The sequence below is a fragment of the Leucopleurus acutus genome, assembly GCF_964270905.1.
Source record: "Leucopleurus acutus genome assembly, chromosome: 5".
NCBI classification, from domain to species: Eukaryota; Metazoa; Chordata; class Mammalia; order Artiodactyla; family Delphinidae; genus Leucopleurus; species Leucopleurus acutus.
In genome coordinates, this window is record NC_139147.1 from 70,405,488 (window position 1) to 70,429,788 (window position 24,301).

General features: G+C 53.5%; 1 protein-coding gene across 2 annotated transcripts in view; it reads right to left on the bottom strand.

Annotated features, from left to right (window-relative positions):
* Nucleotides 1–735: 735 nt before the first annotated feature.
* Nucleotides 736–24,301, bottom strand: part of ITGB5 (integrin subunit beta 5) — a 112,447-nt gene continuing 88,881 nt past the window's right edge. Inside the window, exons 11-15 of one of the 2 annotated variants that reach the window (XM_082839597.1) lie at nucleotides 10,141–10,363; nucleotides 6,216–6,319; nucleotides 3,884–4,003; nucleotides 2,405–2,542; nucleotides 736–1,619 (exon numbers count right to left, since the gene is read on the bottom strand). In XM_082839597.1, coding sequence (XP_082695723.1) covers nucleotides 1,444–1,619; nucleotides 2,405–2,542; nucleotides 3,884–4,003; nucleotides 6,216–6,319; nucleotides 10,141–10,363 — 761 coding nt within the window. In that variant the 3' untranslated portion in view covers nucleotides 736–1,443. Of the gene's footprint in view, nucleotides 1,620–2,375; nucleotides 2,543–3,883; nucleotides 4,004–6,215; nucleotides 6,320–10,140; nucleotides 10,364–24,301 lie in introns of both variants that reach the window. The other variant, XM_082839596.1, reaches the window with a different exon arrangement.

Genomic DNA, 24,301 nt, shown 5'->3' on the forward strand with positions numbered 1-24,301 from the left:
TTTATTCCAAAAAGGATTTAAGGCAGCTTCACCAAGTCACAAGGTCTCTGTTTCATCCTAATTACACAGGACAAAGGAAACACAGAATCTGTTCATATTTGCCGCAGGTAATAAATAGTCTGTTTACTGACAGGCATTTGTCTTAGAGTTTGCCAAAATGAAGCAAAGGGAACTTGGTCCAAGCTGCGAACAGATGAATCTGGGATGAAAGCCCAATAGCCTTGAAGTGATGCCAGCAGCAGCAAAGTGATTAGTGAAAGAGACTTTACAGAAAGGAGCAGGTAGCAGGAGGCCGGCGCTGCACCTGAGCCCTGGCTCTTTGTACCAGCTTGTCATCAGTTAGCCTTGTGACACGTGGGAAAGCCACTGCCCCTCTCTAGCAATCTGTTTCCTCTTCTACAAACGAGGGATTCCTATTCCCAGATAACTTTTGACTCAGATACGAGAACAGAGAGGACTTAAGGGCCCTGCAGGGAAGGACAGCTGAAATGGGTTTTGTGCTTTGGGGCACAGGTCTTTGGCTGGGGAGGGCACTGGAAGGAAACTGTTGTCAATAATCATGCAAGAAGGGACTGTGTGTGGAAGCCACAGCTCGACCCTTCTTCATCTGCACAATCTATTTCCAGCCTTAGCACCTGGGAACAGGGCAGGGAGGCCGGAGGGGTGGTCTTCACGGTTTCTAGCCTCAACTTTTTCTTTAAGTGAAAGCTCAGAGGCTCCAAAGACACCTGCTTACCTAGGGCCACCCCTGCTAACGCCCTGGGTACCGCACAGAGCCCCGTGTGATGAGCCCTGGTCCGGAGCATTGGACTGGCTTGTGTGGCGTCCCCTGAGTGAGTACTCAGCCATTTCAATCCCCACTGGGGCACCATCCACTTCAGAAAGGAACGTGCACGTCGTAAAGAGTGTCAGGCAAACACAAAATCTTTTGGTTTTAATCTTTACTTTCAATCCCAAAAAATCTCTTTCCTTTTTGTTACAAAAGTACTAAACACACACAGACAGGGGAAGAAAGTTGACATCTGCAAACTACGTGCCTTCAACAGGCGTCTCAGTAATCCCATCACCAACAGCCATGTGCAAGGCAGAGACACCAGGTAGGTCATTCTCAGGAGTCGGAACTATACCAGAGATGCACGGTCACTTTATTTCATTTAAAGATGATCAACAGGAGCGAAGCCAGACTGTGTGGGTTCTACTCACTCTGACACTCCCAAGAGCCTTCTCATCCGGCCAGCCTGGAGGCCCAGCCCTCCTGGAAGGGAGACGCGGCCTGCATCTCAGCAGTTCATTGGGACAAGCTGGAGGTGCTGAGGGAAGCCTAGAGCGCCGTCGCCGGGCTTGGAGGGGTGGCCAGGTGGTACGGCCGGGCACCTTCCTGTGCGGGCTCCTCGCCCAGGCTCACCGGAAGGTCTGTGCGCTTGGCCGTGCAGGGAACCGTGCTCAAGCCGAGCAGCTGTCCAAAGCGTGTCCGTCTCCGGCGTGACCGTGTGCCCCTCCAGCCCCCTGAGGGGAAGGAGCCATCAGTCCACTGTGCCATTGTAGGATTTGTTGAACTTGTTGAAGGTGAAATCCACGGTGTGTGTGGAGATGGGCTTTCTGTACAGAGGGTTTGAAGCCTAGAGAACACGGGAGGTAAGAGGACGTGTGTTAGTTCATTCGCACACACACAGGGTTGGAGGCCCTTCTAGGGTCAGTCACCCAGGAAGGCGGTGGGCCCCGCCCACGGGTGAAGGCAACGGCCTTTCGCTGCAAGACTGGCTCCTCTAAGCCGGCCTGGGACGGTCCCGCCCCTCCCTGAGCTTTCTCTCTCCATCTCTGAAACGAGCGGCCGTGTCTGTTAGATGGTCTCTGAAGTCCCTTGCAGGTTTAACACACTCACTGGGGATTCAGGGGGTGCTCCCGCTCGCTCAGTCCTTCAGGAACGTGCAGTCTGCTTGGGGAGATAAGACACACACGGACACTGCGATAGACTGTGAGCACGTGGGACCCTCTCCTGGACCGCTGGACACGGCCTCCCTGCTGAGGCTGTGGCGAGCGCCTCTGCCGGTGAGCCTCCCGACCGGGGCCTGCTGCGGGGCTCCGTGCAGGGCGTCCAGAACTGGGCACACGCTGCCTCTCAGGTTTCGCCTCTTCGTGTTTTTCGTTTTGTTCTTTTTAATTTTTTGGCTGCACTGCGCAGCGTGTGGGATCTTAGTTCCCCGACCAGGGATCGAACCCGAGCCCCCTGCGGTGGAAGCGCAGAGTCTTAACTTGCTGCACCACCGGGAAAGTCCTCGCTTCTTTGTTCTGAATCCCAAAGACGTTAGTGGGCCTCTGCTTGCACTCAGCTGGACCGCTAAGCTTTTTCTCCTTCCAACTTCCCACTGGCTTACCATTTCATAGCGGGCCCTGGATCGCTCACTCTGGAACTTCGCAAACTCTCTCCGGTCGTGGATGGTGACAAGCAGCTTCCAGATGGCCAGGAGCGCAAGCCCAATCAGGATGATGCTGCCGACCACGGCCAGGAGGATGGTCATGGCATTGGGGGCACTTCCACACTCTGGAGGGGACCAGGGCACGATGAGCAAAGCTACCGCCATCACCGTGCCCCCACCCCCCGCCCTTAGGCCCGTCAGCTCTCCCCAGAGGCCTTCCCTGGATTCTCTGAGATCCCCACACTGCTTCTGAGAGACCTGGGTGGCAGGCAGGTTTCTCCAATGCACATAAAGTGGACGATTCAAAGAGAACGCGTCACTGTTCCAAGGCCACACAGTAAGTCAATGGCAAAGTCTAGGAGAACCTTGGTGGCGGCTCCACTTTCTCCCACACGCTGTGTGTACGGCTGCATCTCCCCAGCGTGAAGCACCCACGCCCCAGCCCGGCCCCACCTCCCGTGCAGGACGCTGGACCAGGTCTCAGCTTTCACGTAAATAGTTTCAGGAGTAGACTGGGCGGCAGGAGGTTTCATGAAGCCGCTTCCACAGGGCTGGGCTGGGGGCCAGCCAACACTTGTAAGCCCTTAGTGTAGAGCCTTTGGAGCAAATGTGCTTATTTTCAAAGAACCGCAAAGACAGCGCTTGGAAACAGAGCCTCATTCTTACAGGCGTGCATCCTGGGCTAGGACCACAATCCTTCCCTCTGCCTCTGGCCTAGGGAAGGCACATTATGTGGTCTAGCCCCATTTGGAAAAACAGTTTGCAATGTTTTGAAAGGAACAGAGCAGATCTTTTTCTGCACCACCCATCTCTGCCCCGGCAACCTCCACCAGAGAAGAATGAAAGGGGTCATACTAGAAACCCTCATTACCCCAAGGAAAAGGGCCATTGGTCCCCGGGCCCAGAGCGTGGGGAAGAATTGCCCCTGTTAGATGAGAGCGTGCCGTCCTCAGGGGCCCAGGGAGCGAGGCATGGCACCTGCAGGAATGTCAACCCAGCGCTCCATCTGCCATTCTAAGACTCCACTCCGGGAAGCGGCAGCCCGGCTAGGGCTGTGTGTCCCCAGATGCTTCCTGACGCCCAGCCTTGATGGTCCAGACCTGCCCTGCATGCTCACACCACCATTAGCCATGTAGGCTAAGTGTGTTCTGAGCTTACTGTCACCCCCCGTGTCCCCTCCTTCAAGATGAGACACTCCCCCAGGGCAGGGCACTATCCTCCTATAACTCCCATTCCCCCAAGTCATGCCCCCCCCCAAGCTCCGGCCCCGTGATGGGTCCCCAAGATATACAACCATCTTTCTTCTAAACTCCAGCAGTCAGGTAGAGGCGACCTGAGATCTTGATCTTTATATGGGACTGTATCCCTCCTCTCTCTGGAGTTTGGAAAGGATGGTGAGGAGAGAACGGGTAATGCATCAGAAACCGAGCCCCCAGAGGGAGCAGACGGAAGTGGCCCTCACCCACCTGGCTCCCTGAGGACTGTCAAGTTGGACTTCCCACTGGGGAGCTCTGCGTACGTGAACATCATCACACAATCCTTGGCAGTTTTGTAGAAACAAAGCACAGCCTCCTGGTCATCTTTCACTGGAAGAAAACCAAGCAGAAATGTCCTGAGTGTGTCTCTGAGTGATGCAGAGCGGCTAAGGGACGGGTGAGGAGCCGGGACCCCGCAAAGGAGAAAAGGGGGCGCAGAGAGGCTTAAAGGGAAGGCTGGACCTTAAAAATGAATTTCTCACATCAAGAACGCAGGCCCAGCGCTAAGTGAGGCTGCGCCGGGGACATGAATTCCCTTCCATGCGAGGCAGGCCTCCGCAGGCTCACTGGGGTGAAAGGACAGGGGGCACTACTGCTGGGGCGGGACTGGGCAACGGAATTGGGTAAAGAAAAGGGCCATCCTGCTGTCCGCGGAGGCCTGAGAGCTCAGGCTTGAGTCGACCTGGCTGAGAGCCGGCTGCAGAGGCCAGGAGGCAGCGGCGCTTGCCTGAGATGAGAAACCAAAAAGACCCACGCGGCAAGGAGGGTGCGTGGATGAGAGACTGCACCTCCCACCCACGGTGCGCACCGCTGGCCTCGCTCCCCGTAGTGAGAAGCCCCCTTCCTCAAGCTGCCCCAGCACCTGCCATCCCCACGCGGCTGTTACCTGAGGGGAAGGTATCGCCAACCCCACTCCCCCCAGCTCCGCCCCCCCAGGCACTGTCTGCATTCCAAGCCTCCCCTGGGACAGGATTAGACTGGTTTCCAGGGTGGAAAGGAAGCGGGAAGGGTGTGAAGCAAGAGAGAGGCGGGTGGTAAGGGAATGACCCACTGGTCCTGAGTGACAACTGTGGGCAATTTTGTGACACGAAATGCTTTCCAGCTCTGCCCTTTGTAACCCTGTTGCTCCCAAGGAGTCACCACCTAGAACCAGACAATTCTGAGTGGTTATCAGACACGGAGGCCTGGGCGTTTGCTCTCGGCCCCCAATCCTAAGCCTGGTCTGGGTGAGTGTGAGCGAGCCTGGGTATGAGAAAGCCTGGGGGAAGGAAGGAAAAGGATAACTGGTGAATGCGACAGAAACCTTCTCTGTGAAGCAACTGATTCATGACAAAGGGGCAGAGTGAGACGCAGCTGTGCGTGAACAGCTGCATTTGCTCCAGAGCGAGTAAATAGTCAGTGGGCCAGGGGGGGCATCGCCATCTTTCTGTGGGTGCCCAGTCAGGGGGCAACGGCCCCAGGTCTGCAGGCAGAACTTGCTGTGAGCCAGACCTCAAGTCACAAGACAGAAGCAGGGCAGGAAAACGGGCATGAGAGGCCGGATTTGGGGAGGCAGGGGCAGGGGCTCCCTGCTGTGGTACAGCCCTGGCACACAGTAGGTGCTCAATGAATATGTGTTGGCGGAATACATGACTCGGCAGCCTCAGGAGCCATGATTCGGCCAGAGCATCACTCAAGATCAGGGAGGCAGGAAAAAGGAGTGGGGAGACCTGTAGGAATGAGGAAGAGCCAGGGTAGCACTCCACCCCGGCTTCATTCGGACAGAATGTGAGCTCTGCCTCGTCTAACGCGGGCAGAGCACCGCGAGAGCTGCGCTGGGCTGAGGCCAAACAGAGACTGGCTAGCTGGTCACCAAACATGGTTTCCCAGCTTCCTGGGCACAGCTGGATGACACTTCCCGCCATCCTTGCAGTAAACGTGGCTGGATGACTGAGCTCTGGGTGGGGGGGATGTCGTGTGCACCACTTCCAGGTTCCCCCCAGGTAAACCTCCCCCATGATCTTTCCCCATTTGCAGATTCAATGGAGAGAATTCTGAGGACCCGGGGGAGGGTGGAAACACAATCTAGAGGGTACCTGGGCTCCTGAAGGAGCACAGAGAGGCCTTGTCAACCAAGAACATCTTCACTGGACTTCGAGTGAGTGACAAACTGACTTTTATTTTGTTAAGTCATTGAGGTTTGGGGTTTGTTTGTTGTAGCAGCTAACAGTACTTATTCTAACTAATATACCAACTTCTCAGGAAGCCTGGGAGAAGATGTAGGAAGGGACTAGGCTTCAGGGATGGGACAGAAACTTAAGAACAGGAAGGTCTTACACCCTGGAGAGCCCAGAACCTATGACCTAACACAGGTACTCCAAGTCCTCTTGGGGAGCCAGCCAGGACTAGCCAAGGACACTGAGGTTGCTTCCTAAGTCAAGGTTAAAACTACCCTCCTGTCTGCCAGGCAGCCCTGAAGATCGTCCCCACGAGGGAGAAAGTCTCTACACGTCTGCCAAGATCCAGAAGGGGCCGGCTGCCCAGGGCCGCTCCCCACACTCACCGATGGTGTCCACCCGTGTGATCACCTCATCCTTGCACAGGTTCTGGCAGGTCTGGTTGTCAGCTGAGCTCCCTGAGTGAAGCAGCAAGCACTCAACACAGTCTCTTTGGAAAAGAGGCAAGAAATGTGGGTGTTAGATGCTGGGTAGTAACTCCACACATGTAACTGAGTGCATGTCCCAGGAGTACAGGGTCCCAGCCCTCCTGCAAGACCCTGAAGGCTTTAACTTCGCCCATGGTCAGATGTTTGGCCTCAAGGAACATTTCTTCTCTGTCCTTCTTGCTGCTATCATGCAGGGAAGCCCAAGGGTTCTTGGAGGAACATATGTGGGTTTAGAAGCATGTCTGGCACACATTATCAAGTTGCAGGTTGGAAACCTTTCCAATTCTGACCCCAGGAGGCAAATCCACCTGCACTCTGGTGCACCCAATGCCTCACTGAGGAGTCTGCCCCAAACAAGAAGTTTCTGAAGATAAAAAAGTGTTCCTGGCCTCGAAGAGGAGTCCCCACCCTCCCATGGCCCCAATTCCCAGGATCCCCACCAGAAGACCATCACCCAGGCAGGGCTCTCAGCACATTAAACTCTCGGGGTGGGCTTTCAAGACAAAACACCACTGCCTGGGCCCAACCACACCCATGGAATCCGAACCTCTGGGGCTGGGCCTGGGCTCTTGGGGATTCTGAGTAAAGATGAGGGCTGAGAACCACCGTCCTGGAGACTCTCAGGCCCTTGCCCCCTTCCTGCTCCCACACAGAGCCCACCTGGCAGGGGAGCTAAGCTCTAAGGGTCCGTAAAGCTTGTTGTGGAGGGGAGAGAGGGTCTCTGACCTCTACGGGGGACTGGGGGATGGGGGAGCATAGATGAGATGCTGAGAACTCAACTCCAGGGAGAAGTGGGCTGGAACAAAACAACCAGCTGATGGGGAACGTGCAGGAACTTTCTGAAGTGATGGTGCTCGGTGGCCGGCAAGGATGGTGAGAGACCCCAAAGGAGAGGTTTCCCAGGAAATGGGGTGAGGACTCCAGAGCCAAGTGTGCTGGGAGGGCCACTGCCTCCCTGCCGCTGTGCCCTGGCACCCGAGGGCAGGGGAGCCTCAGCCACATGGGGGGACAGCAACCCAACCTACCCCACAGGCCTGTGGGGACCAAAGGGGCTGCGTGTCTGGAAATCTCCCTGGCAAAAAATACGGAGGGTTGTACCATCACAGTGCATTGCCTTTATTAGTATCATTTAAAAATGCCGTGGGACGGACAGACCAGTCACTACGTTTCCAGGGCAGAAACTGTGGCCTGAAGGGAGCTGGGAGCGTTTCATTAAGTCGCCCTATTTTACAGGTGAGGGAAGTGAGGAATCAGTGACAGCAGGTTCCAGCACCCAGGCACCTGCCTCTCTGTCAAGTTTCTCCCTGAGTCCTTACTCCACTGTCTGAACATCGAGGAGGAATGGGCGAGTGAGTAGACTGTGGAGGGAAGGTAGGTAAGACTTTCTTACCAGGGTCCTAATATGCTTAAGAATCCAACTATCCTCGGATTGGCCACAGAATCCCACTCTCCTGGTAATGACTCCATGGAAACATTCTGAAGTTAAAACAAGTAGGTAATGGTTGCACCTCTCCGGAGGCCAGAGCCCCAGCGAGCAGGCAACTGAGACTTGGCTGGGCGCCAGGAAGGCGTGGCTCCAGCGCCAGTCATTCACGCTGACGCCACTGCCCCTCCTCCAGCCGTGGATTAACACACTGCAAAGCAAGGCGGCTGCTTCCGGTCTCCGCTAGGATTCACTGAGCCCGCCATCTGCATGCCCTGTTGTCATGAAACCACAGGGCCGCTGCCAGGGAACATCCCCTAATCATCCACGTGGACAGATCAGTTTGACCTGTGCGCTCCGCGTACCGGATCGAATCTTGTGATCTACTGTAGTCACGGATTAAAATGTCTGGCCTTGAAACAAGTTGCTGAGACAGACTTTGCTCAGGGCGGCTGTTCACTGCAATCGGCTGAGACTGAATAGGAACCCACCCAAAGTGAAGAGCGCGTTTGGTTAGTTCTAGAAAGGGGAGATTGACGGCTCTGAAACCCCAGAACAAAAAGGACATAGGCATTCAAGACCTGTTGGCTCTCAGCAAAGCAGCAAGTAGAAAAACAGCCTGAAGTAAGGCACGATCAAAGGTACTTTGTTTAAAAAAAAAAAAAAAAAAAGTGACAACTAGGCTGTGAAAGAGACTGTGTCAGTGTGGCCCGGATGAGTGAGGTTCCCCTACGGCGTCTCTTTGCTCTCCTCGCTCCTTTGATATTGCTTAACGGATAACACATCACCAAGTCTACGTCTTCTTGGCAATGAATGCTTTAAACATTTAAAGCGAAGGTGGTCTTCCCAAGAGGCCTTTTAACTGACCTAAGCCAACCCTATACTGCCCTGCTGCTCCGGAAGAAGGAAAGAAACAGGCTTGATCTGCCTTTATTGGTTCCATGTGTATTGTCCTAGCTTGGCACCAACCCCCATCAACCTCATATGCCCCAAGGTCTGGGAGCCCATACTCAAAAGGGCTCTGCTGGTGGGAGCGCTGGGGGTAGGGCACCTCCCTCAGGCATTCAATGTTGATAATGGCCATGATTCCAGGCTCAGATAGCCACAGCTATTTGGGCTCCAGATCCAGGATCCTAACCTCCTCCTTCCCCTGGGATGTTTCTATTTGGATTTCTGTTGTTTCCCTGCTCTCAGCAGGTCTAAAGTAGATCTGTGTTTCTTCTCGCTTACTCTGCCTGGCTTCCCTCTAATTACACAGAATAAAATCTGGCCCTGTCTATCTTGTCTCTGCATCTGCGGCCAGCTTTCAATTACCCACGCCTGGATTATTTGTGGCAAACATCCAGCCAGGGGTTCTGCCACCCAGAACGTTTCTGAGTGCAGACTGACCGGCAGCCACGCTGCTCAGGGAGCATGAACTCGTCTCATTAGGAGCCCGAGCCAGGGGTCTGGAAGGGAAATCTGCCAAAAAAAAACCTGCACAGTTGCGTTTCCCAGCCAAAGAGAAACAACGTCTGTATTATTATTTGTTCCTGATTATCTGTGCCCTCCCTCCTGGCCCCTTAGGACACGGACGCTGATGGCGCAAAATTCAAGAGAAACTGTCACTCTTGCTTTCCCGCTGGCGTAACTCCCTGATTTAATTCCGTCTCATTCGCACTCTGGCAGAGTGTGAAGGGCAGAGCCGTGGGGAGGTCAACAGGGGAATGTAACCCCGTGGCTGGGTCAGTGGAGGCCTGGAACCCGCGCCTGGACAATCTGCGTTCAGCAGCAGCGCAGAGACCCACTCCATCATCTGTACAAATGGAGCAGAAAATGCCAGAGCCACTGTAGCTTGTTCCTGGCTTGCCTTACCTAGGTCGGGTGCCCTCCTGTCCAGTTTACCTTCTGATGATGTTTTGTTTAAAGCAGCATTTCCCATATGGGGAGGGCCTGTGAAACACTGTTGGGGAGATGTTAATGGGGCAGGAGGCCAAATTCATTTGGAAGAAAGATGCATGCTGAATGTCCTTTTAAGATACTCAGTGACACACTAAAGGCTCAAGAAGATGCTATTTTGGTACTAAAATCAGTTTAATTTCATTTAACTCAGTAATCCTATAACTTCTAAACTTGTTTAGGAACAGAGTAACAGTTTTTGTTGCTGTTGTTATGTTTTGATTTCGTTTCTTTTTTACAAAATCCCCATGCAACCAGTGTTTCAAAGACCCTATTCTAGTTAATGTTAGTAAGAGTTTCGATCCCCAGCAAGTCTGTGTGGGGAAGATGCAGGGGATGGGGGGTGAGAGGCTGGCCAGCCCTGAGGGCTGACTGGCCGGATGACAGGCCTGGTCTGGGGGAGACGTTGGGGTTGGGCGGGGCAGGGGGGGGTGGAGGGCTGTGTAGGGGGCGGCGCTTTACCTCTTGGTGCTGCAAGCATCCAGGCAGGTCGGGCACTTCTCACACGTCTCCCCAAAGGCCCCTGGCTCCGTGCACTGGCACTGCCCACAGACACAGTGCCCGCGGTCACTGCAGATCTGGCCATCCCTGGCCTGGCACGTACTGATGTCTGTCGAGCAGTTACAGTTGTCCCCGATGTAACCTGCGTGGCATTTGCATTCTCCGCAGTGACAGTCGCCATGGCCTAAAGTACACACACGGCACATCAGCGCCTGCCTGCTTACACGGACACACAACCAACCGCCCAGCGCCTGCCGTGTGCCGCACACTGGGGATCCAACAGAATGAGACGCCGACTGTGCCCTCGCAGGCCGTCTGGGCAGACAAAGACGGCCTGGTGCTGACACGGGGTGACAGCAGGGCGCCCGGGCAGTGCGTATGGCCCGGCTGGGCTGAGTGCTGTTTCAAGTCGGTCCAGAACTTGGCCAAGTCGTGCCACAGGCCCAGGACACCAGAGAGCTTCTTCCTGTCTCCCGTGTTACGTGATTAATGGCCCCAGAACCTGTGAATGTGACCTCGTATGGCAAAGGAGACTCTGCAGTGTGAGTAAGTGAAGGATTTTAAGATGGGGGAGATTCTCCCGGATTATCCAGGGGGGCCCTAGGTGCCACCACAAGGGTCCATATGGGGCACGGGGAGATCTGACTACAGAAGGAGGTGGCAACGGACAGGAGAAGCAAGATGCTGCGCTGCCACCTTTGAAGATGGAGGAGGAGACCTCGAGGAGGCCGGAATGCAAGGAACGCAGCCCTGCAAGACGGAAAAGGCGGAAAAGGCGAGGGAAGGGTCCTCGCCCAGAGCCTCAGGGCGAGGAGTGCGGGCAGCCCTGCTGCCACCTCGACTTCAGCCAGAGGAAACGATTTCAGACTCTAACCTCCAGAAAAGAGAACACATCTGAGTTGCTTTCAGTCGCTAAATTTGTGGTACCCTAACACAGCCACGAAGGAAACCAACAGAGTTGTTGCCCCTCAGTCTCAGTGAGACGCTGATTCTTGCTCTGGCCTTGGAGCCGCGGGCCAGAGCCGGATGACTCACGAGCAGGTACGGGGACGGCAGCGGCTAGCACCGAACTCGCTATGCACGTGTCAGGCTTTACAGCACGAACTCGATGAATTCTTCCAAACCATCCCACGCGCACAAGTGATGAAACTGACACACGGAAGGAGGAAGCAGCTCGCTGACGGCCAGACAGCTAGAGGCTGCAGAGCCGGGACCCAAACCGGGGAGTGGGGCTCCAGGGCTTACGGTCTGAACTCCAGGATCCGTGGCCTCTCAGGAGAAGAGGGCAGAGCAGGCCCTAATCAAGATGAGAACCAGCTGAGGGGCCCCCACTCCCCGCTTGCAGGAGGAACCCTTTCCACAGCCTGCAAGGGAGGAGGAGCTGGGCATCCCCTCCCGGTTCTGCAGGCATCAAGGGCAGGGGAGCTGCTGGGCTCAGAGGACTGAGTAAGTGTGCGCACCAGGCACGCGCGTGTGCACGCTGGACAGTGAAAAGCACGGACGGCACCAGCCTCCAAGGGGGCCAGGAGCCTGAGAGTTAGTGGAGTCTCTATTTTTTGCTAACAGAGGCAGAAAGCAGTGCTACAGAGAGCACTTAATTTTTTAAAATCTTCCTTATACTATCACTGCAGCATATTGTCCTTTCTCATGCCATTTTGCTAAGGCTAATATTAATAGCACCAAGAATTTGTATTTGCTGAGAACCCACTGACATACTAGCAGGAGACCAGGCAGGCAGGGGATGGCATCAGACAGGGGCGCCTTGCATTTTATTCCCGCTCCTGAGTCAGTTATCCTTATAGTTGGACCTCAGCACCTTCTAAGACCACCAATGAGTGCGACCCACAATTCACGTCAGGACCTAACTCCAGAGAGCCTCTTCACCCCACTTCCTTCCTGTCCCCCTCCCCAACCCGTCTGCTCTGTTGAGCCTAGAATCTGCAGGAGGCAGGGAGGCCATCTGGAGCCGCCAGACCTCCCCTCCCTCCCGTGCATGCGGGGCAGCCTCTCTGCAGCCCAGGGACACAGAGCCCCAGCAGATACTTTGCTGGGCGAGAGCACCCTCCCACTTCACAGCCAGCGCCGAGGCACATGGCAGCCCTCTGGGAGAGGTGAGGAAAGCCAGACCCCAGCCAGGAGGAGGCTGTGGAGTACAATTTAACTGCCTGGAAGCTGGCGTGTGACGTGTGGGCCACAGGAGAGAGCTGCACCCCTGCTCATGGGTTACACGGTGGGGGGGGGGGGGGCGGGTAGGGGCATGGGAGGGAAAGGGCAGCAGAGAGCACAACTCACCCAAGGGAGGGAGGCCTGTACACCCTTCCTCTGCACCGATCCCCGAACAGCCCTGGCAAGCAGGAAACCACCCCCCACGGGAAGTCTTCCCAAATGAAATGGATCCAATCTGCACAACTCCCTAACTCTCGGCCTCAGGACCACATTGGTCAAGAGGCTGTTTTAAATTAAAATGGTTCACTGTCAGGGTGATTTTCCCCCCAACATTTTATTATGACAATTCCAAACCTGCAGCCAAGTTGAAAGGACTGTAAGAGAACCTCCATCCACTCACCACCCCCGCTCCACCATCAGTACGCAGCCGGCTGCTTCATCACACATCTGTCCATCCCTCCATCCCTCCATCCCTCCATCCATATTTTTTTAAATGCATTTCAAAGTGAGTTGCAGTTATCAGTGCACTTGAGGAGCGGTTTGTAATACAGCTCTGGTCTCTCCAGTGGCTTGTACATCATGCCATCCCGTCAAGCAAAAATAGAGGAAGTAAGAGGCACGGTTGGTGCCGTATTTACAAACAGCAAAGACACTACTCAGGCCAGAGAGACTGCTTTGTTTGACACGGTGAGTGTTGTTTCCCTTCCTCCTCTGTTTTTGGCAGCAATATAAAATGAACCAAATAAAAACCTAGCACAACATTCCAAAGTGTCGAAGGTATGGTGAGGAGGTAGTATATTATTTCGTTTGGGGTGAAGTATGGGTGTGTGTATGTGCTGAAGGGAGAACTTGCTCCCCATGGTGACTGGGCATCTAATGTGAAAAGATCTGCTGCTCACTGAGAAGATGGCAAAGGTGCCAGCTGCTCTGTACTTCCCACCATGACGGTTAACTGGCAAGTAAACCCAGCTGCCTTGGGTACATCTGACATCACGAAGACCTGAGAGCTCCAAAACCCAGCCCACAGTCAAAGCAGTTGAGGGTGCCCCTAGATCTGGGGTGCAATTACAGAGTTAGGAGTCAAGGGCAGGAGAGAGTGGGAGCTGGCAACTCACCCAAGGTCACCACGGCTCCATGGAGAGGGACGGGACTCACTGCCAGAGACCTAAGCCATTCCTGAAAGCCTCCTACAGCACGTGAGAGGCATGGACGTGGCGAGAAAGAAATGCTGTGCAAAGAACCTGTGAGTGAGAGCGCGAAGAGCCCCGGCCCACGGGAGGAGGGTGGGCAAGCAGGTGGGAGCCGCTGAGGGCCGGGGGACCTCGGAAAGTCCTTATCCACGTGGCGTTTTGGCCTCAAACATTTGCCAACTCCAACGCGAGGTCCCAGCAAGTCAAACTAGGAGAGAAGCCACGCTCGGTGAAATGGCTGAAGCCACTGGAGTGCTGTCCTCGGGGACTCCCGTGATGGCCCCAGTTTGTCTGTCAGGTGGTTCACCGCCTCTCAAAGACAATGCCTCGTCCTCCTTCACTCCCACGCAGACCGTGCCGTCTAAGCAGGGGATTCTCTGCCAGGGAGCCCGGGCTTGGCCTCAGAATCCTCCTCAACACTGTCCTCCAAGGAGGTTCTACCGACTGGTGGGAGCCGGCCCACAAGGTACAACCGCTTGCCATGTCGGTTTAAAGTTTCCAAGTCTCCCTGAGAAAGCGTGACCCATATAGAGTGTCATAAACTTTGTAAATCTGGTCACAATTTATCCTAATCCAAAGGTCTCGGACCCTGCACTCGGGCCTCAACCTGCCTTTCCCTCAACCTGCACGTACAGAGATTTCCACATCCTCTGGTCAGCCCTTGGCCTCTCCTAATGCCCTAGTAGGAACATGTTATTAAAATGACAAGGGTCATTCGGTCCCGTCCCCAGGCTCAATAACCCATCAATCACCAGGAGAACTGGAGGGGGAATGGGAACATGATCCTGGCTAAGAGCAGAAGCAAGGACTCTGCATCAAAACAAAGCTCGTTTATAACGCTTCCCCGGCACGCTGGCAAAGGGCGCTGAACTTCATGACGCCTGTCTAATACCGCGCGGACATAGAAATATTTTCATTACACAGAGAGAGGGATACTGAAGGGCATGTGAAAGCACTTTGTAAGCTGTGAATTGCTACATGTGCAAGCTATTATTAGTACCTTTGTTAGAATGACTGATAGCTAAATGGACAGGAAGTTGTAAATGTGTCTATTTATACAGAATTTCAGCTCTACAGAATTCAGCAGCTTTCCATCAGCAAAACGGTGCTCGTGTGGGCCATGGGCCAAGACGCAGCGCCCCCACCCCACCCCCAGCCGATCAAGTAGAATACTGGCTATTCAGAGGCAGGGACGCCCCCGAAGCAGGCGGGGAAGGAGCTGCCAGAGAGGAGGGAGGGGGCACGTGAGGAAGCCCCAGCGCCAGTGCTCTGTAGAGGTCAAGAAGGGCAAATCCTACAGGGCGGTGGGGCGGCGAGGGCAGGATGCAGTGGTAGAGAGGTGAGGAGGTGGCCACAGCGAGCGCGGCAACTCCCACAAGGAATCGGGTTGTGCAGGGAAAGGAAGAGATGGCGGGGAAAGAGGCTGGGGATTTTGAAGAGGAGATATTCGAGCATCCTTCTGATCAAAGAGAAAGATACAGAAGACAGAACATTTTGGTGGAAGTGGAGGGATCGAGGGAAGAACAAACCCCGAAGAGATCATAGCAGAAAGAGGTTAGTGGGGTGGGGGGGCGAGAGAGAGAGAGAGAACGAGAGAGAACGAGAGAGCGAGTAGCTGGGAGGTGAGGACTGTGGCTGGAGGAGCTCAGGCTAACCCCAGTCAGCTGCGTGATGGGCTGGCAGCTGTGCTGGAACCACGTTCAAGTGTCACCTTGGGCAAGTCCCTAAACCTGACGATCATTTCCTCATCTGTCAACGAGGGCAATGCCTTCCTCGTGGGAGTGTCATCAGAAATACTGGTGTTAATGCAGATCAGGCCCCTACCCACGGCAGCCAGCACAGGACCGCCCCTGCGCCCCTTCAGCTCAGCAAGGAGCTCGGAGGCCGTCGCACTGGACCGCGGTCACAGGGCCGTGCAGGCGTGACCTGGAGAGAGGGCTGAGAAGTCGGGGATCATGCAGTGGGAGGGCACAACCTCTAAACGGGCGGAAGATCAAGGGGGTAGAAGGCAAGGATCTGCAGGAGCGAGGGGCGGGCTGACAGGGGTGGGAGGCGGCCAGCGCCCCTCGTCCTCAGGAAAAGGAGGCGTGGGCGTTCTTTCATGAGGTGGAGGATGAAGGGGAGCCTGTTTACCATGGAACATGGGTGGTGGCTAACAGAGCAGGGATACAACGAAACATTTGGAAAATGAGGCAGTAGAGTGTGTTGGTTAACATGTGGCTTCTGAAATCACGAGAGCCCGGGGTTGGCCTCCTGAATCTATTTACCAGCAGTAAATGATGTTTAAACCCCGCTGCATCTTGGCTCCTTCACTTTAAAATGGGGCCTTATTAAAGGTGTCCCCACTCGTAGGGTTGTTGTATGAGTTCAATCACATAACCTGTATAAAGCGCTTAGTGTTTGGCATATAATAAGTGCTCAGTTAATGCTAGCTAGCTTCATCATTGTCGCTGTTATAATGGGAGTGTGTGGGGAGCGGAAGCTTGGAGTAGATAATCTCAGAGAATGGGAGAGGGAATCATTTCTGCGAGCTTGAATCAAAGACTTCCAGGATTAGGGAGTTCCCTGGCCGTCCCGGTGTTAGGACTCAGCACTTTCACTGCTGGGGCCTGGGTTCTGTCCCTGGTCAGGGAACTAAGATGCTGCAAGCAGAGCAGCTCAGCCGAATTAAAAAAAACAAAAAACAAGCCTTCCAGGGTTAAGAGCTCCCATAAGGTTACGTAATCCACGCCCAGCCCAAAGCGAGAACACCCAGGGCCCGGTGAAGCTGCTCCTCGGCCCCAGAGCCTTGCACGGAGGCTGACACCCAGCAGCACCGGACGCCCTGCCGGGGGCACTCCAGCCCTCAGCAGGAAGGGGACAGCTAGATGTCTGAGGCACGGCCCATGTGGCCCTCGGCCCCAAGCTGGACTCCGGTCTGCAAAGGCCCAAGGCAGCCCTAGGGTGACCTCAGAGGACCTGCGTGAGGGCCCTGGGGCTGGAGGAAGGAAGAAGCCCGCCTGGGATGAGGCAGAAACAAGAAGTGGGTGTCTTCTCCCCATCCTGGCCCGGTCAGGAGCAAGGGTCATGACCACAGAGACGTCAGACCCTCAGGGTACAAATGTCTCTCCACAGCTGGTCCAAAAATAGTTTCCATCCAGCTCAGGAATGCACTGCACTTCCCTTGCTGATCAGCTTCCGCCCCCTCCCTTCGGCCTCCAGGAGGCCTTTCAGGCTGGCAGAGGGCTGAGGAGGGCAGGGCTGCGCTCAACTCGCCAGCCCCCCAGACAGGAACGGCACCTCCCTTGCTCCTGTCTCTCCCTCTCCCTATCCCACTATCTGCATCCCTCTCTCACACAAGTAGGTACTCTCAGTTTCTGCCTCCCCCAAGCTCCCCCATGGGCACCCCTCCTCCCACAGCCCCAGCACCCTCCTCCCGCAGCCCCAGCACCCCTCCTCCCACAGCCCCAGCATCGTCCTCCTCCCACAGCCCCAGAATCCTCCTCCTCCCACAGCCCCAGCAACCCTCCTCCCACAGCCCTAGCACCCCTCCTCCCACAGCCCCAGCATCGTCCTCCTCCCACAGCCCCAGCATCCTCCTCCCACAGCCCCAGCACCCTCCTCCTCCCACAGCCCCAGCACCCTCCTCCTCCCACAGCCCCAACATCCTCCTCCTTCCACAGCCCTAGCACCCTCCTCCTCCCACAGCCCCAGCATCCCCCTCCTCCCACAGCCCCAGCACTCTTCCTCCCACAGCCCCAGCACCCTCCTCCCACAGCCCCAGCAATCCTCCTCCCACAGCCCCAGCACCCTCCTCCTCCCACAGCCCCAGCACCCTCCTCCTCCCACAGCCCCAGCACCCTCCTCCTCCCACAGCCCCAGCACCCTCCTCCCACAGCCCCAGCATCCTCCTCCCACAGCCCCAGCACCCTCCTCCCACAGCCCCAGCACCCTCCCCCTCCCACAGCCCCAGCACCCTCCTCCTCCCACAGCCCCAGCACCCTCCTCCCACAGCCCCAGCATCCCTCCTCCCACAGCCCTCTGTCTGCCCATCTTCTTCCCCTCCTCTCTCCCCTCTTCTCAGGACAGGCAGCGGGTAAACAGGAAGTGGTTAAGAGAAAAAAGAAAAGGAATCGCTGTGGGCTGGAAAGACTCTGCTCATTTGGGTGAGTTCCCTGCCTCGGAAGCCAGGTCTTGTCTGCGACGTGGACACCTCTGGGTGACAGCCTGGGTCCCGCTCCTGGAACTCTCTAACAGCCGTCTTTAAAAGGGCAGGAAAACCAACCAGAGCTTTCTGTGCCTCCAGCCGCCGGTGTCTGTGTCAGGGGTCCCAAGACGCTGCTGAGCCAGAGGAGGCCCACGGCCCCGCCCTCCTTAGCATCAGGTTGGGGTTGGGAGCTGCTCCCCGAGAGCCTGTGAACGTAGACGTCCTGGGCACTCACACAAGCTCCAGGGGGAACCACAGCCAAGGGCGGGCTGACCTGTGGCCAAACGCACACACAACGCTTCCAGAGCGCCCGGCCTCTGTGTCGGGGCTTTGGACTGGGAAGGGGAAATCCCTCCTAAGAGGCGTTCTTTCTGGTACCTGGCTGACGAGCAAGTGAGGGTTACATATCGGGCCGGGTGTTCTCAGTGTCCCCGGGTCTGGTCCCCGTGGGAACGCGCCCCTCCCACTGTCTCAGTGTTCCCTTCCATGCACTGGCTTTGGTGCCAGAAAAAGGAGAGAACAGAGATTCTGGAAATGCACAGGACTTCTACCCAGTTCCCTCATGAGGGATCTTAGCCTGATCTGGGCACCTCAGCAGAAACTAAATAAACCACCAGGGTCGAGAGAGAAGTCACTCTTGAAAGGTTGTGTCCTTCTCACCACAGGCTTCCCGAGCCTGTAAACACAGCCTGTTCTTGCCAAGGATGAGTTACTGACGAGAGAACTTGCCAACTAAGGGCTGCTCCTCTCAAAGACAGCACAGCTCTCCTCGCTCATCACCAACCCCGGAAGGCAGCTCTCACAGCGTCTCCTCAGACCAACTCGGTCTCACCCTCGTCACTGCTTGGAAGCCCTCGGCTGGGGACGCGTCTTCTGGACGGGAGCTACCGTGCAGCCTCGCCTAGCTACTTGCTGGCTCTGGACAGCAGTCCGCTTTCTTCATCAATAAAAGAGGGACGGTGGTTTGTCTCCCTAATGGGATTGGGGGAATTCGTTGTAAATGTGCAATAAAGAAATGTATGGTTGCAAGAAATTTCTAATTTCACTGAGAAATCAAGTCATTAAAATCTCTTAATAGAGAAACTTGATGGAGCACTTACAACAGGACAGGCATTGTCCTAAGCACTTTACTTGGATTTTCTCATTAGTAGTCCCAATCGCCCTACATGGTGGTACGATTATTACCCTCGTTTTTGCAAATATGGAAAATGAGGCACAGAGCAGCCAAGTAATTTATCCAAAGTCACACAGCAGGCAGGTGTCAGGGCTGGGATTTGAACCACATCTGTTTGTCTCTGGAGCCCATATTCCTAACCACTATGTGTACTGCCTCTCCAGTATAATCCAGGCATGACTAAGTGATAAAAATTAACACAACACGTAGGATAAATGTTCAAGGTGACCCAGGGTGTTTTATAGTTTTAAAATATGCAACAGATCCATCCCCAAGGCTAGCTCTTTTAATCACTGATCATTAAATCACTCTTGGCCTCCATTTTCCTATCTGTAAAGTAAGGGCGGTAACTACGTGAGCTCTACCATTCCTCCACCGCTGACATTTGCTGTTCTCGGTCAGAGCAGGAGAAATCTGGAGAGCCTGGTACAGACTCCGGCTTAAGCTACAGGTTACGGAATAGTAGAGGAGAGAAGGCATTTTGGGTGCAAAACACAGGATGCATTCAATTGTGAGGATGAATACATAGAGTGCACAGCTTGGAAGGGAAGTACTTGAAAAGGAGAGTTTGACGAGAATGGGTACCCGGGGGGGCAGATATGGGCCTGTTTGTATGCATGTGTGTTTGTAAGTGTGTACGTATATAAAAAGACAGAAGGAAGGGAGGGAAGGAAGGAAGGGAAAAAGGGAGGGAGGATGACTGTGGAGGAAAGAAGACCTTAGGGCTAGATTGAGGAGTTTGAATTTATCCTGGAGTCCCAAACGTCCTGACAATAAACACCCATCACTAGAGGGAAACTGAGAGCCCCAGCTGGACGCTGCAGCGTTCTCCTGGTTGAGTACTCCTGCTATGGTCTGCCCCTTCCCCAAGTTAGTGTCCACGTGGCCTCCTCCATCATTTTCCTAAAATGTAAACGATGTGATGACACTCTTTTGCTTAAAATCCTTCAACAGCTCCTCACCGCCAAAAGCACAGCTTCCACATGTAAACTTTGTGCCCAACATACAAGCCTGTTACGAGGCCTACCTCTCACATCTCTTCACTTGCCCCTGCGCCCCCGGGCACCCCAGGTTCTGGTCATTTCAAACCACTCCAAGCCTCTCAAACATGCTGAACTTTAGCATATTTTTGTTTTGAAACAATTACTTTGGCTGCAGCATGGGGAGCAGATGAACTTGGATGGTGGTAGCACAGATGGGGAGAAGACGAATTTCAAAGAAATATGAGGTGAGTGGACAAGACTTACAACAGGACAGGCATTGTTCTAAGCACTTTACTTGGATTTTCTCATTAGTAGTCCCAATCGCCCTACGTGGTGGTACGATTATTATCCTAATTTTTTAAAATATGGAAAACGAGGCACAGAGAAGCCAAGTAATTTATCCAAAGTCACACAGCAGGCAGGTGTCAGAGCTGGGATTTGAACTACATTTGTTTGGAGCCCATATTCCTAACCACTATGCGTACTGCCTCTCCAGTATAATCCAGGCATGACTCAGTGATAAAAATTAAAACAACACATAGGATAAATGTTCAAGGTGACCTAGGGTGTTTTATAGCTTAAAAATGTGCAACAGATCCATCCCCAAGGCTGGCAGATGGAACGTAGGAGTTGAGGAGAAGGTAGGAAAAAGGATAATTCCTGGGTTTCTGGCTCGTACAGCTGGATGAAAGGTGGAGACAAGGAAAATCAGGAGAGGACGACAGCTGAGAGGAAGATCATGAAATCAGTCTGAGACATCCTGAGACCGAGGTTCATTCAAGACATCCAAGTGGAGCTAAAGGGAGCCTGAGAGCAACACAAGGGTAACCGAAGGTGTGGGCACAATGAGATTCCTGAGAGAGGCTCTGCGGGAGAAGACGTCCTAGCTGTGCCTTGGACAATCTCAGCACTGAATGGACTGCCAGAGGAGAAGGATCCCACAAAAGAGCCTACGGTTTTGACTGACAGTGGGCAGAGAACTCTTCCAGGTGGGCGTAGTCAACAACGTCAGCTGTCACTCAACAGTCAAGTAAGATGAGAGCCGAACAAGCGTAAGATGCAGCAGGACACAGCCATTCAGGACCTGGAAGACCTGTTTTGGTGGAAACATGGGCCTGAATCCAAATTGGACTGTGATAAAGGCTGCCTGGGAGGTGATACATGAAGTCAGTGGGTGTAGACAAATGTTTTGAGGAATATGGCTGTGAATATGGAGGAAAGAGGAGCTTGCAGGGGGGCGGCGGGGAGGGTAAGGGTTTCTCTTTTTCTGTTCTTTTTCTTTTTTTTTTTTTTTTTTTTTTAAGACTGGAGAGTCCTGGCATGTTCTAAACCTGACCAGAAGACTTGGTTAACAGGGAGAGTATAGATGTACAATCACTTATCACACGGATATATTTGTTTACGCATTTGCCTCATCTCATTGGCTTGCAAACCCATACAAAATCAAAGACGGTGTTTTATTTTTGTTTGCCTAACGCCTAGCATGGTGTCGGGCACACGGTAGATGCTAAGAACGTGTTGACTGGTGGAGGCTGTGGATGACATCAGGACAAGCCTGAAGTCCTGGGGAAGATACCCGATGCTGGAAATTAGAAAAGGAATGAAGTATTATTGATGCTTATAAACTTAAACGTGATTCTTGAGATATTTCAAATTCTTAACAAACGCCCAAGGAACCCAGAGACCTGAGGATGACACGAGAAATCAAGACTAGGAATTCTCTTTCCTGTGGCAACCACGGTCATGGTTGAACAGAAGTCACAGGCTTTGCACCCGATCATGTTCTTGCATATTGTTCAGATTTCTCCAGCAAAACGCTCTTCAGAGACGTGAACAATGATGCGTCCTCAGTCTCAGGGCTCGTTGCTCCCCTGTCCTTGGCTCAGTGTCAATGAACCAGGCCTGACAAGCTCAACTGAAGGTGCTTCCCGATAGGTGATGCCCTGAGAAGCCCCTTACCCTTTGCCTTCATCTGCTGAACTGCACGTTGCATTCTGTATCTGATCAGCAAAATATGACCACTACTAAGCACATGAGGTGATGCTGCTTTAAGCTAAGCTTCCCCAAACCTCAAGAATACTTTGAGATGATAGCTCTGGCTAGAAAGCCAAGACTCCACTGTCAAAGGCAACAGAGCTCTGTCAAAGGATATCTTTGCCTTTCTGGTCTTAGCACCTGGTTTCTCGATGCCCAGCTGCCACGTCCCTCTAATCACTACTGCATTCCACACGAGGGCACCCAGGGAAGGACTTGGTGTCTGGCCCAACTCTATCCATCACAGGGAGATTAAGGCAATGGAGGGAAGATGGAAAATCCTGAGTTCCTTAATGAACTCACCTCTCCAGTTTCAAAGAGTGTGATGAACCATAGTCCTCACAGGACCCTAAGAATGCTGGCAGGCCCTTCTGGGGAAATGCCAACAGCATCTGGGGAGACATGAACTCACTCCCCTTTCCCCTGGTCACTGCAACAGGATGACAGGGTTACTATTTTCAACCTGGAAAACTCTCAGGTTGTTTACCAGTTGCCATACTCCACCCTCGGTTGGCCACGGTTCAGAGCCTGAACCAGCACTCTCAATGGACACAGCTGGTCTGGAATGTCACATGAGTGGGCCACGCTGAAGCTTGGCTGCCAGGAGCCCAGCCAAGCCAGGAGATGGCAGGAAGCAGCCGCCCAGAGAAGAGCATCCCCTGAGGGTTAGGGTAGGTGAGCTTTTCCTAGGCCAAGGCTTTGGGCCAACCACCAGCGGGGAGCACGGCCAACATGCCAGTCTTCTCAGCCACAACCTCCACCACACACAGCTGATCAGTAACAGTCACCTCAGTCTCCTGGTAGAGGAACAACCACCAAATGAGATCATGCATGCCAAGAGCCAAGAGTGTTTTATACATTAGAAGAGGCTAACGAAGGCTCATTTAAGGAAAGTGGGTCCAGCCTAATCAATCCCAACAGCCAGACACCCACTGACTACTAAGAGGAACACTCTGTGCCTTTCATCAAATAATAGTCACGAAGGGATGGGTACTTCGGCTGGCCTCTTGCTCTGCGTGTGTCCTTCGGCCTGGTCTGCTATGTCTGATCTATCTTTATGTAACCCAGAGAAACTCACTTAGCAAAACAGAGACTAAAAGTTTCCTAAAATTTTTGACCAGAATAAAAGAGCACTTATGAGGTAAGACTTGGAAAATGTGGGCTAAATGCTTCAGTGGTGGCAGGAAGGGCTGAGCTGGTATTAAAGAGACTTGGGAAGGGTCTCGAGCTAATCCAAATGTGTAAAATTCGGTAGTGATGAGGTAACTATTTACCTACAAGGTTCTCCTCGTCTGAATCTATCATCAAGAATCTCAAGGTGCTTTAAGTCCAGGTTCTGGGCCTCAGTTTCCCACAATGTAAACAGTCAGTGCAGGTAACAGACAGTTGACCCACTGTGTGTGACTGGTGGTGGTAGAAAAGGCAGAAGATGCAAATAATCCCACTATTTTGTGCCTGCTCGTGAAGAGCACAGAATACTAACAAATTAGCCTCAGTGTGTTTCCAAGGAAAAACATCTCAATATACTAAAAGAGTGTGTTAAAATAGATTCTATTTATTATGATTATTATCATTATTATTACAATGTTTGCCTAAAGGCCAATGATGTGATGTCAAATAACATACCAACCTGGGAAGTATATTCCTGTAGCTTAAGGACGGTGGGCCATCTGATGAAGACTTTTGGGGGTGATGGTTGTGGGCTGAGGGCAACAGGCAGGGCTCAGGAAGGTGTCCAGGAGAGAGTGAAACCGAGCAGCACCCTGTGTGGTCTTCCAGGGACAGACCTTCCCCCTGCCCTGTGTCCTCCAACTCTTTGTTTGTAGAAAAGCTTTAACCTCCCAAGGCTTCCCAAGTTCCAAAGAGCAAATTTAATCAGAGAAGTGAAAAAATGCAGGAACAAAGGAAAGCGGTCAAGCAAGACAAAATAATAGTTTAGCCATAAAACAAAGTCAAGGACCCTTAGCTCCTCCTCAAGGGCTATAAATGACATCCTGAGCCATATCCTTGAGTTGTTTTGCAGAAACTAAACCCCTCCCCAGGTAGAGGAAGTTGACTGCACGCTGAGCACCAGCACATAGTCCCCACACCTTAGACCCCAGACCAGTTGGAGGCAGAAAACTGATAACTGAGATTTCCCAAAATATCACCCTGTTACCTCACCACAAGCCAATGAGAAGAATGCCCATAAGCTGATTAGGCACCGTGCAACCCTCACCCCTAACATTGCCTTTAAAAACTCTTCCCTGAAAGCCCTTAGGGAGTTAGGGTCTTTTGAGCATGAGATGCCCATTCTCCTTGCTCGGCACCTGCAATAAACACTGTGCTTTCCTTCACCACAACGCAGTGTCAGTAGATTGGCTGTGATGCATGTCACCCCAGTTCCTTT